Source organism: Cryptomeria japonica, chromosome 4, assembly GCF_030272615.1.
Source record: "Cryptomeria japonica chromosome 4, Sugi_1.0, whole genome shotgun sequence".
Classification (NCBI taxonomy): Eukaryota; Viridiplantae; Streptophyta; class Pinopsida; order Cupressales; family Cupressaceae; genus Cryptomeria; species Cryptomeria japonica.
Genome location: NC_081408.1, coordinates 613,058,514 through 613,072,166, shown reverse-complemented (window position 1 = coordinate 613,072,166; position 13,653 = coordinate 613,058,514). Strand labels below are relative to the sequence as shown.

At 36.8% G+C, this 13,653-nt stretch overlaps 1 protein-coding gene across 1 annotated transcript; it reads left to right on the top strand.

Moving 5' to 3' along the window:
* Positions 1–9,029: 9,029 nt before the first annotated feature.
* On the top strand, positions 9,030–13,297 carry LOC131032145 (DELLA protein RGA2). The gene is made up of 2 exons (XM_057963073.2): positions 9,030–9,796; positions 11,620–13,297. Exons 1-2 carry the CDS (start codon positions 9,377–9,379, stop codon positions 13,144–13,146), a joined length of 1,947 nt encoding a protein of 648 aa, XP_057819056.2. The 5' UTR covers positions 9,030–9,376; the 3' UTR covers positions 13,147–13,297.
* Positions 13,298–13,653: the final 356 nt, after the last annotated feature.

Sequence of the window (13,653 nt, the reverse complement as noted above, 5' to 3'; positions counted from 1 at the left end):
TTGTAGCTAAAATTTAAGCAATGACTTTATAAGAGTTAAGCAAGGATGCCAAGCTTTAGCAATGATTCTATAAGAGGAGTTAAACAAGGATCTTGTCCAAAGAGTGTCTTCATTTTTCCTTTTAAAAGAAGTTTATCCATATATTTTTACCTTGCACTAGTCATGTCAAAGGAGAGCTTTTCCCTATGCTAATTATTTTGTATTTTGTATTGGCAATTTGTCTCTTGCCAATAGTGTAATTAGATTAGAGTAGATAAAAGTAGAGATGGAGATAGAGGGGGAGAGGAAGAGGGAGAGATAAAAAATAGAGAGATAGAGATAGACAAATAGAGAGGGTAGAAAGTAGAAAACATAAAAGCATTTGATATGATGCCTCTTTTGATCATGAAACATTAGTAGTTGAATTGCTAAAATATTGCAAAAAAAATTCTTTAATTTCTATTACGTTAAGATAAAATTAAGTTCTACTTATGTCGTATTGAAGTAATGAACTTGTAAGAATCATGGTTTCAAGTTTAAAGTTTGCAAACTTAACTCTTTGTTTTTAGTTTACACAGATGAGATATCATGAAGATGAAGATAGCTATCATTATGTTACTATTCATTTATTGTGTTTTGACTATTTTGTAATGTCATACTATAATGGCTCTTAAGTCTACTATATTACTATTTTTCTATAATGCATGTTTATACTATATTGCCATACTATTATGGTCTTTAAACTATTTTGTTGTCATCTGATTGTCACTCTTTAAATATTAGATTGATAGAGAGTTATCATGCTATAATTTACTCTCGATTTAACATATAATATTATTGTTGTTGTTACTTTAAACTTTCATACAATAAAAAAATTATTTAATTATATTTGTTAAAGCTCCAAATTTAAAAAAAACAAATAAATTAAATGAAGAGAATGGCATCAACATTAACACCAATCTGAACAAATTAGGTATTTGCAAGACAATTGTTTGATCCTAATATTATATATTTCTAAGTGTAATAAAGATAAGTACATGTGCCATGCTTAATCATAATAATTTCCTTTATTAGTTTTGGTGTCTTTTTTTCAACTTAATTGAATTAAAAGGTTGTGTCCCTACATAATTATGCATGTAAATAAGAAAGAGAGAAAATGTTCATGACTACACTAAAGGTTCAAGGTTGCACTTTTGAAATCAAAATTATACTGAAAGGGTTTAGAGCCACAAATGTAGCCATGTTCCAAATCTTTGTGCACTATTTTAGATTTCATAGTACACATTCATCACAACTATTTATTTCCAAGTAAAACATGAAATTTCGAGTAGGATTCCTTAATAATAGTAAAATCAATTTCCCTTTTTAACATCAAAACACAAATTTACTTATTTTATTTTTACTTCAATTCCAAAATCAAATTAAAAACATAATTAAATATTTTATTAAAATTGATTATACTAAAAAATAGTTCTACAATTATAAAAAAACAGAAGACATTATATAAATGCGTGCACATAATAACCAAAAGCAATCAACATATTTTAAAAAAATATGAAATCAAAATTCTAAATTCTAAGAAATCACACACACAACATTTATTTATGATACATTTCAAAATAAAAATAAAATAAAACAATTACCAAAATATTAAATATAATTCAGTTAAAAGTAAAAACATAAAAATGAAAAATTCTTTAAATAAAATAATAATAAAATAAATTATTTTTTAAATAAAATAAAATTTATATGTTAAAAAATAAATAACATAATTTTATTTTTTAACACTATATCAATTAAATTTAGTACCTAGATTTATAAAGGGATTATTACTTCTCTTCCATAACATATTTAAAAGTAAAAATTAAAATTTACATAAAAATAAGCCATTTTTTAAATAAAATAAAATAAACATTTCTTAAATAAAATAAAAACATTAAATACTTATAGCTATTGATATAATAACTACTTTAAATGTTTAATTATATAATATATTTATACGGAACGATGATGTTATGAAATATCCAAAATGATAGGTATGTCATTCAATTTGAACATTTCCCATATAAAAAGCTGATTAAGATAAGGTTCACCTAGGCCTATCATTAAATTTAAAATTTAAAAGATAAAATTTAGAGTGGAGAATATTAGCTCAACCTTTTAAAAAATAAAATTTAGAGTGGAGAATATTAGCTCAACCTCTTACTTTAGTCACTTTCTATGTGAAGGAACAAGTCAAATCAAATTTTAGATAGAAAAAAGTGATAAATAATTCAAGCATTCCACATGCACAAGAATATTGTTTACTACACCCATGAAAATAAAAAAAATGTTGAATATTGTTTATTACATGTATAAGGAAAGAATAATGTTTTTGTGCAACCGTTAAGTGCTTGCCAATGCCTTAGACATTTTTGTGCACATTTAATATTACTAGCATCTGCACCAAATGAAGTGTAATGGTTACACAGATAGTAAGATATTATTTGGGTAATATATCGAGGGTAGGGAAAAAATAACAAGAAATGTAAGTTGTTTTTTGTATGACTAATTATTTTTTCTCTAATAATAGTATGCTTAAATAGGTTTAAATAAATATAAATTCCTTAAAGCTTCTATTTGTTTTTAATTTATAGTAATAATCATTTACTTAAATAAATAAAGATTTATGGAAAGGTATATTTGTTTTAAAATTATGATATTTAAATAGATTGTTTGTTTTACTATGGATTATGTAATTGTTCTTTTTTTATTTGTATTAGGAGACATATTTTCAATAAAATTATAAATTAAGTTTTTGATTAAAATGCCTTGCATGCTATTCATATCACTTAAAATGCAAAACTTAAATTGCTCATCAATAAATGAACCAACATGAATCAACTAATGAGGTGAATGGAAAGTCCTGCAAATAAGTTAGAGCAACTTTTCAAAATTGAAATATAATAAATTTTTAAATTTAAATTATTAAAATCCACGTTTATTATTTATTTTTTTGATTGGTAATATATTGTTTTTTATTATATTATGAAATAAAAGCACTACATTAACAGAGAGTCATTTAACCATCCACCCAAAACCACCCACTTAAACCCCCAAACCACCCAAACCAGAAATTAGTATAAAAAAACAACCATCCAGCCACCTGCCAAGCCAGCTTCCCACACCCAAGTAATAGTTAACCGAGCACCGAAAACGCTCATTACATCATTGCCATAATAAAAAAATCACTGGCAATTCAATTTTAACAGACAACTACTAAGAGTATATGAGTTTCAGAGCTAAAAACTAGACTATGCACATGACGAGCTAAAAACAGGGGTACCTGGGAACTCTTCTGGATCATTGACGACCTTCCTCCTCCTCCTTCACCACCACAACATTTGAATCTCCACCCGTGCCTTCCGTTGCATCTCCACCTTCATTCTGAACTATTGCTAGAGGTGCATTTCTCGTTGCCATAGCCTCAGACATACTTCTAGTTCGCGGCCTCAACCTCCTTCCATTCATCTCAAATTCCCCTGCTTCCACTCGTGCCTGTCGGATAATTTCCTCTAGCTCCAAGATTTGAACATACAACTTCAATGCCTCCCAACCACGCCTCGTCGTCTCTCAGAACGAATCCTTCACTTCTTCTCTCCTCCTAAGAAAGGGGATGTTCATACATCTATTTCTGAGTTCTGCCTACTCAACCAAAATTCCTTCCAAGACATCGAAGCCCCGCCTTGGCACCACCCACTCAAGTAGTGAATCCATGTTCAGCAGATAATCCTCCGTCACAATTGTTCGCATTACTTTCCTAACCTCCTCACACGGGGTGCCCAGTTCTAATCCCAATACCATAATGAGTGAGTAAACATCCACCCTTGATCGATACCTATATGACCCCTTAGGACACCATATGACCCCTTAGGACACCATACGACCCATAACAACCTCATATGGTTTAGCATATTGGGTTATAGGGTCTATGGTTATTGTATAGGGTCGAGGATTTAGCATATTTGGTCATAGGATCTAGGGTATTTGTTATAGGTTTGAAATAGTTTAATTTTTATAGTTGTGGCTATCAAACTATAGGGTATAGAGTATAGATTATAGGGTATAGAGTATAAATTTATCAAATGTTAAAAAAATTCAATGGAAGTCATTTGGTGCTAGCCAAATGAGTTGCACTAAAAACGGTTATATGGGAGCCTTGACCCATGATCCAAGCCCACAATCTCTCATAAGCCGCATGCCTTATAAGATGCGTGCACATAGGGCGCACGCCTACTAGGTTTGGTGTGGCGCCCTATGTGCGCGCACCTTATAAGGCGTGCGCCTTATGAGCATTTTTCATTTTTTTTGAAGTGTGGCACCTTTTTGGTACCACAACTTCGTGCATGTACCCACCAGTCAAACTGTGAATTGCCCTGTTGTAGCTATGTTGAACATATGGAAGACTTTCATCCCATGTGCGGGGATGTTTTGAGTGATACATGCATAGGATGTGAATGATCATCTGATTCACTACCTATGTTTGGCCATTTGTTTGAGGATGAAACGCAATAGACTTTGTTAATTTGGTGCCCATCTTCTCCCATAATGTAGACCAGAACTTACTAAGAAACCTATTGTCCCTATCTGAAATAATGGTATTCGGCAGACCAAAATGAACCCAAATGTGTTCAAAGAAAAGCTTTGCAGTGTCCTCTGCAGAAATTGTCTTTTTACAAGCCACTGTTACTGCCATTTTTTAGAACCTATCTACCACAACATACACACAATCATGGCCTCTTTTGGTGGCAGGAAGACCAGACATAAAGTCCATAGAAACTGAATGCCAAGGTTTTTCAGGAACAAGAAGTGGCGAATATAGTCCAAGTTTACGATTGGCAGGCTTAGCAATAGCACATGTAGTACAAGCTTGAATATATGAAATGACATCATTTCTCAACTTTGGCCAATAAAAATACCTTTGAAGTATAGCAGTAGTCTTACCTATGCCAAAATGACCAGCAACCTTACTATAGTGAGCTTCCCATATCATCTTTTTGTGTTCTGCATTGGGCACACAGATTTGGCCAAGGTGACAAAGCATTCCATCCTGCAAATAGAAGTCATTCACTTGATTTCCCTTCACCAATTGATTATAAACATCTGCAAACTCAACATCATTCTCATACAAGCGAACCTAGGCTTCAGTTTGATGACCACAGGAGTCCAATACCATACTTATAGCTGCAATCAGAGGCCTACTCCAACATTTTGCTACTTTGTTAGTGCTTCCCTTCTTGTGGCAAATATTGAGATGAAATTGTTGAAGATAGGCTGACCATCGTTGATGTCGATCATTCTACAACTTCCCTTGTGTCTGCAAAAATTGAAGAGGTTTGTGGTCTATGTGGATGGCAGTCTCCTTACCCAAAATATAATGTTTCCACTGCTTACAAGCTTGAATGATAGCATACAATTCCTTGTCGTAAGTGGCATACCGACGCACTGTATCAAAAAAAAGTCTCACTATGATATACAACTAGGTGACCATGCTGCATGAGGACTGCTCCTAGGGCATATTCTGATGCATCGGTTTATATTTCAAATGACTGTTGTAGGTCAAGAAGAGATAAAATTGGTGCAGAACACAACCTTTGTTTTAACTCCTCAAATGATTCTTGTTGAGCACCTATCCATTTGAACTTTTCTTGTGTTCCCCCCGCAATGACTGATTTAAAGGCCACGACAAATGGGAAAACCCCAACACAAATCTGCGGTAAAAGTTTACCAACCCGAGGAATCTTCGTAACTTTGTGAGATTTCTAGGAGATGGCCAGTCCTTAATCACTTGTATCTTCTCAGGATCAACATGGACACCCTCACTGTCAATAACATACCCTAAGTATCTAATACTCTGCATACCAAAGGAGCACTTTTCTTTGTTTGCATAAAGCCCATGGTCTTGTAAAGTTGAGAGAATTTTTTCCACATGTTGCAAATATTCCTCCCAAGTTTTGCTGAAGATGAGTATGTCATCCAGATATACCACCACAAAGGAATCAGTGAACGGTCTGAGTACATCATTCATCATTCTCATGAATGTAGCTGGGGCATTTGTTAGACCGAAAGGCATCACTAGCCATTCAAACAATCCCTTTAGATTTGAAAGTTGTCTTCCATACATCAGCTGAGTCAATTGGTACTTGATGGTATCTCAATTTCAAATCATTTTTTGTGAAGAATCGGGCCCCTCTAAGTTGGTCCAAAAGGTCATCTATCTGGGGAAGTGGATACCTATTTTTGACTGAAATTTTGTTCAAGGCCCTATAGTCAATACAAATTCTCCAAGTTCCATCCTTTTTCTTTGCCAGAACAATGGGACTGCCACAGGGTGATGCACTTGGACGAATATGTCCCTTCTCAATCAATTCTTGTATTTGCCTCTCAATTTCATTATTTTCTAATACTGATCTACGGTAGACTGATCCATTAGGCAATGGAGTTTGTAGTATCAAATCAATAGTGTGTCTCACTTGGCAGTGTGAAGGTACCCCAGTTGGTAACTTAAACAGATTCTCATATTTTATCAAAATCTGATCCATTGATCTTTTCTACAATGTTGTGGTGTTTGTGATGGCATGGGAATTATATACTAATTTCCTTTCTTCTTCAGAATGAATCATCAATAATATGAATGTTCTCGTTCTGGCAACCAACCTCCTACATTGCTTAGCACTAATCAAAGATGTAGAGTATGCAGGGCTTACCTCTGGTATTCGGTATTTCTACTCACCCAATCCGATTGTCACGCTGCAAGGTCTGGACTCATAAACACCATGGCATTGGTACATGTATGCTTGTCCCAGCAGAACATCACAAACATCTAGAGGAGCTACATCACAGATTACCTCATCTTTGAAAGGCTTTATAGAGTATGAAAGGCGACACTATTGGTGCACTTGAATATCTCTCCCTTGACTTACCCATCCCATTGAATAGGGTTGCAGGTGTGTTGTTGTTTTCAGATTCAATCTCTTCACAATCTCTGTTGATATTAGGTTCTTTTGACTTCCACTATCAACAATAAAGTGCAGGGCTTTTCCTCCGACCCACGTCTGTGAGTGGAACAATCTTTCCTCATCCTCCCGAGGCAATATCTTGGTAGTAGCTACTGTTGCATATGGATCAGCCTCAATGACCTGTTCATGACTTTCTTTTGTGCAAGATTCTGCCACCTTAGGTTCTGCCTTGTCCTCATGCGTCTCCATCATTAAAATTTTTATGGTTCTGCAATCTTTTGTGTTATGAGAGGGACTTTTATGGAATTCACACCACATATCGTTCTCTTGTGCCTTCTTCACACCCCATGCCTTTTTCAGTGGTGAATTGGGAGAAGATTCCTTGGAGGTTTGTTTCCATGCAGTTTTGCCACCTTCACCCTTCCATTTGTTGTTTGCGAAGTTATCCCTCCTTCCTTTCTGTTTGAATTTCTCCTCAATTTTTGTAGCAAATTTATATATGTACACTAGGTAAAGTCTCTATGTTCAGGAATTCCATTTTGGTTTGGATATACCTATGGATCCCACTTTGATATTTCAGAACTCTGTGCTTCTCACAATCTTTGATGTCAAGCTTTGTTGCTAAAGCATGAAACATATTAGTATATTCCTGAATAGTTTGGTCCTTTTTCTGTTGAAGCAATTGCCACTGCATATATTTTTGTTCATATGTATCTACAGAAAAATATTTCTCCTTTACGTGCTCCATGAATTCTCCCCATGTGGTTTTTTGATCAAAAATAAAAGTACTGCCAGTTTCTTCTGCCTTGGATGCTAACTTTGCTTCCCATGAATCTTTCACATGATTTTCAGCTTTGAGAAGAGCGAAAGTTATTTTCTCTTCATCTGAGAACTGGTTGACAGAGAAATACCTTTCCAGTTTTGAAACCCAATCATCAACAACATCTGCATCAATCTTTCCTTGAAACGTGGGTATATCAAAATTCACTTGCACCTTGAATGGTGTATACCCTATGAATGGTAGGTTTGCTTGTGACCCACGACTTTCCAGCATTCGCTTGAATTGCTCCATCATTTCTTCATGTTGTTTTGTTAATGCATCTGCAACCAACGCTTTAATGTCATCGCCAGTCTGCAACTTAGCCATTTGTGATCGTGTGCGTCTCAAAGGAAGGTAGTCTGAAGGATTTCTTGTTTCCAACCCCAATCTTTGATATGTTGATCGTGTGTGATATGACATACAAGAGCGAACTTTCTTTGATACCATTGATCCGAATTATGGATTCGGATGACAACACCTGAATGAGAACCTGCGGTATTGTGGATTTGTTTACACAAACAAGGTAAACACAGAACTGAAGCAAGCCAAAAAGTAATCCATTCAATTCGAAAATACAACATATAACAGTTCATGAGATTCCAAGGGTCACCAAAACCCCTTGAGAATCGAAACTCAACAGTCATATTTGTTTATTACATAATAAAATCCAAAACTACGAAATTTTCAAAAAACTATATCAAATTTTGTCCTAACTTTGACTAGACATAACTTTCTACTCAGGACTCAAAATTACGAGTCGTTTAACTTGTTGGAAAGGTCTCCAAGAGTTGAAGGTGAAGCCTTGAAAGAGCCTACGACAATGTTTTAAAGGACCGGCCAAAGTTTCAAGGGTTGAAAATGCCCCGAAGGCCTTCAAAATACCCAATTACTAACATATAGAAAAACTAGAAAAAATATGAAAATATTTTTTCGATATTTCAAATTTGTTTCTGATCACTTAGTGTGTGTGATTTAAACCGTTAGTTTTGACACACATCATTTCTTCAATTGTAAATATTTTTTAATACATTTATCTTAAAAACACGAGGGAAAACTATTTTTTTAAAATAAATACATTTACGCACATTTACGCACATTTAATAAGTACTAGGAAATACTAAAGTCTTGTATAAACGATAAAGATTCATAGATCGTCAGGGAAGGATGGCGGGCGTTGTTTCATTTTTAATCTTATCGCGTAGTATGAAATAATCTGGAATGGAATAATTCCATTGTCTCTTGTAATTAATCTCGAAAGCAATTATACATATTTATCAATTTGCCATCCAGCGATAGTTATTTCGATCCCAGAAACAACATGGAGAATCTTCAACAATCGGTATTATCCACAGATTTCGGGCCTTCCTCGTCCGGAATACTAACACGTAAGCGTCCTTCGATTGGAAGAGCGTGCAAACAAAGTATGAATTCTGAAAACTACTGAAAATTCAGTCTGCATTTCTTCCAGGATCCAGAACACCAGGCCTGCATTTGCCTTTTAATAGAACTGAGAGTTGTCAATATACGTGACTGCAATTATGCTGTAGTTGCATTTAATTCGAGAACGAAACTGTGAAGGATGAGGCAGGCTGCAGGAGAAGAAGATGAAAGCTTGGCGTCACCGTCGATGGAGGAAAGCAGGAATGTTCGAACCTCTGATCTGTGGCAGGTGGCGCAGACGCTGGAGCAGCTAGAAATGGCTTTTGAAGGATCAGGCGTCCCTAATTTCTCCACAGATACTATGCATTACAATCTGTCGGAGCTGGGAGATTGGATGAACGAAATAGATGAGCTCTCTTTACCTGCCTCCTCGGATTTAGGAAGCGGCCTCTTGTCTGAGCCTAGCGGTGCTCAGTTCGAAATGCAACTTCCCGAATTCCAAGACTTGCCTGAAACGCCCGCCTTTTTCGATGATGACGATCACACCATAGGTGGATTGTTTGCCCTGCTCGGGGCTTCCACTGACGATGACGAGGATGACGAGGAGCCTCTGATGCAGGTAAATCCAGAATATTGAAAAGATTCTTTAATTAAATTCATTCCTGTAGATCACATACAAATAATCGATAACTTCTTTGTTAAATTATAGGATATTTGCAGCATTGCAGATCTAGAATGTCATATTCTGGTTTAGAGTCTAAAATACTTTTGCATAATTTTTCCGATTCGTCTCCTGTTTAAATATTTTTGACTGGAAGCCTCTGGCAGGTGGACTGAATTCGGATATTTGAATAAATGGAGGCCGAATCGAATGGAATTTCAGATGTTGTAGGCTATAATGAATGTTACTGCTAAATTTTAATGTAGACTTTGCTGTATATGCTTAAATTTACTTCAAATTTTGAAATGAGAAGCTCTCAAATAACCTGCAATTTTAGGTGTAGTATTGAGTCTACATCTGTTCGGCTTCACTATCATTTCTATTAAAATCGGTACATATCAAATTAGCTGATGTAATCAGCTGGTACATCTCAAATAACCTGATGTAAACAGCTGGTACATCTCAAATAACCTGAAATTTTAGGTCTTGTATTGAATTCACATCTTTTAAAAAATTTAGACTACAAATTTTTCAGCAAGCTCCAGTTTTGAATTGCAGAGACTCACCCGACGCTGCTCCAGTTTTGAATTGCAGCGACTCATCCGACTCTACTCTGTACATGATGTAAAAATTAGCATGTTTTCGTCGATTTTATTTCAACTAGCGTCGAAATAACGTGCCGGCTGGTTAGGATTTACGCGATTTACGGTTTTCTACTATTCCTAAAAATAGAATAAATTGTTAGTGAATAAAAAATTGTGTTTTCTTGCATTCATCTCTGCTCGGGGTCCCCACTAACGACGACGCCGATGACGAGGAGCCTCTGCTGCAGGTAAATCCTAGATTTTAAATAAAATTGTGTACAATACAATAAATAAAATAATTCCTGTAAATCACATATAAATAATCGATAACTTCTTCCTAATTTCATTCTAGGATTCTTGCACCCTTGCAGATCTAGAATGTCGCAGATTCTGGTTTAGAGTCTGAAATACTTTTGCAAGTTTCAAACGTTTACAACAAACAGTAATTTTTCTGATTCGTCGGTTATTTAACATTTTTTGGCTGGAAGCCTCTGTCAGATTGACTGAATTCTGATATTTAAATAAATGGAGGCCGAATCGAAAGGAACTTCAGATGTGGTGGCCAATGATGAATGTTACTGCTAAATTTTAATGTAGACTTAGATCTGTGTATACTTTTAATTTGCTTCAAATTTTGAAATGAAAAGCTCCCAAATAACCTGCAATTTAAGGTGTAGCATTGAGTCTAAATCTTTTATATAATTTAGACGGTATAAATTTTAGGCTTTCGCTATCATTTCTATTTAAATTGTTACATCTCAAATAACTTGATCTAATCAACTGGTACATCTCGAATAACATGATGTAAACAGCTGATACATCTCAAATAACCTGAAATTTCAGGTCTAGTATTGAATTCACATCTTTTCTAGAATTCAGACTGTACAATTTTTTCAGCAAGCTCCACTTTTGAATTGCAGCGACTCGCCTGACTCTGCTCTGTACATAAATATGAATATTAGCATGTATTTGTCGATTTTATTTCGACTAACATCAGAATAACGTGCCTGCTGGTTAGGATTTACGCGATTTACGGTTTTCTAGTATTCCTAAAAATAGAACAAATTGTTACTGAATAAAAATTGCTTTTTCTTGTATTCATCTCTGCATTTATCGATGTACTCCATTGTAATAGTAATCTCTTTATCTGTCTTCTTTCTCTGAAAACTACCTAATTTTAGTATGCTTGTGTATCAGGTTCCATTGATTTGTAAAAGTCAAGGAATGCAGCAGGAACAGGGGCAAACAAAGGTGGCTCCACCATACGACCTGCAGCCTACTCTGCAAAGGTCACGCGAGCTGGACGAAGCGTACCAGCAGCTTAGCCAGACGCAGTCCTCATCTTGCTCTTCTGCAAGCACAGTAGAGAATTTCCAGAACCCTAAATACCCCAGGCTGGAGCATTGCTCTGCATCGGCCGTGCAGGGAATCGAACCCCAGACCTTGCAGAAGCAGCTAGAGATTAAAAACAACGACAACGGTATTAATGACATTGACAATTACATTGAGGAAGTCAATCCAGATGATACATGCACAGTACAGCCGCCTCTTATTCAGCAGCAGCAGATCGCGAGTTCGAATCCGGCGGTGGAAGAATGCAATTCAGGGATAAAGCTTGTACACACACTCATGGCCTGCGCAGAAGCAGTGCAGAGCAACAACCCCCTTGTCTCTCAGGAAATGCTACGGCAAATTAAACTCTTATCAGCTACCACGGGCGGAGCCATGGGGAAAGTAGCACAATATTTCTCAGAGGCGCTCCTGAAGCGAATCTACGGCTTCCCCATCCAAGACACCATGTACCTGAAAAACGACTCGCTCTCGGATCTGCTCCACATACATTTCTACGAGACCTGCCCGTACCTGAAATTCGCACACTTTACCGCTAACCAGGCAATCCTGGAAGCTTTCCATGGCCACAAAAGGGTTCATGTCATCGATTTCAGTCTGAAACAGGGTATGCAATGGCCGGCGCTAATACAAGCCCTGGCCCTGCGCCCAGGGGGCCCACCGGCACTGCGCCTCACCGGAATTGGCCCTCCGCATCCCGAAGGCAACGACATTTTACACGATGTCGGCCTAAAGCTTGCTCATTTAGCCGATTCCGTCAATGTCGAATTCGACTTCCGCGGCTACGTCGCAGACAGCCTAAGCGACATCAAGCCTTGGATGCTAGATGTCTGCCATGGCGAAACCCTAGCTGTAAACTCAACTCTCCAGTTGCACCGCCTCCTTTACAGTCCAGAACAAATCCCCCCTCCAGTAGCCTCCGTCCTGGCAGCAGTTCGAAGCCTAAACCCTAAAATATTCACAATCGCAGAACAAGAAGCCAACCATAACAACCCTGTTTTTCTGGAGCGCTTCACCGAGGCCCTGCACTACTATTCCACCATGTTCGATTCACTGGAATCCCGCCGCCTGCCTATGCACAGCTATCCGCAGGTCATGTCGGAGATGTACCTGGCGCGTGACATTTGCAACATTGTTGCCTGCGAGGGACACGAGAGAGTGGAAAGACACGAGACTTTGATGCAGTGGAGGATTCGAATGCATGCTGCGGGGTTTCGACCCCTGCAACTCGGCTCCAACGCCTTTAAACAGGCCAGTATGCTGCTCAAGCTCTTTTCTGGCGGCGATGGCCATAGAGTAGAAGAAAAAAATGGTTGCCTCACTCTGGGCTGGCACAACCGCCCACTTATCACGGCATCTGCCTGGCACTGCTAATGACGATTCCAGAAACCTGTACTTAATCAACCGTACCAAAGAATTCCAGTTATCAATTCGGCAGCCTCTCTTCGGTACGTATCTATGTAGCAGCGAATTATATGTAAATTCTGTAAAGAGATTCAAATAATTGGTGTACGGGTTATATGTTGCTCGCGGGTTGTATTATTTTGTTGGATTTATTTTAAAGGGGTGTGTGCTTGTTTGTTTTAACAAACTAGCACTTGCACCTTGGTGTGCAATGGGTACGTCCAAATGGGTATGGAAGGTCAAATAGAAATTTTTTTTGGTCTATTATTTGCATGCATTTTTGTAGTACATGAGGTCAATTATTTGCATACATTTCTGTAGTACATGAGGTCAATTGAGGAAATTTAGAATATAATGTTGTTTGTACAACAAAGGTATCAATGGGGAAGTGATAATTAAATCAAGAAGATAATCATGCTCCATTACGAATCTGGAGTCATGTTATATTTGCAATAGGTAGAGAGGGAGAGAGAAATA

What these genes read in the sequence shown, in the direction of transcription:
- LOC131032145 (XM_057963073.2), top strand. Translation starts at nt 9,377, where the DNA reads ATGAGGCAGGCTGCAGGAGAAGAAGATGAAAGCTTGGCGTCACCGTCG. An exon ending in ACGAGGAGCCTCTGATGCAG is followed by an intron (nt 9,797 to 11,619) that starts GTAAATCCAGAA and finishes CTTGTGTATCAG; the next exon opens with GTTCCATTGATTTGTAAAAG.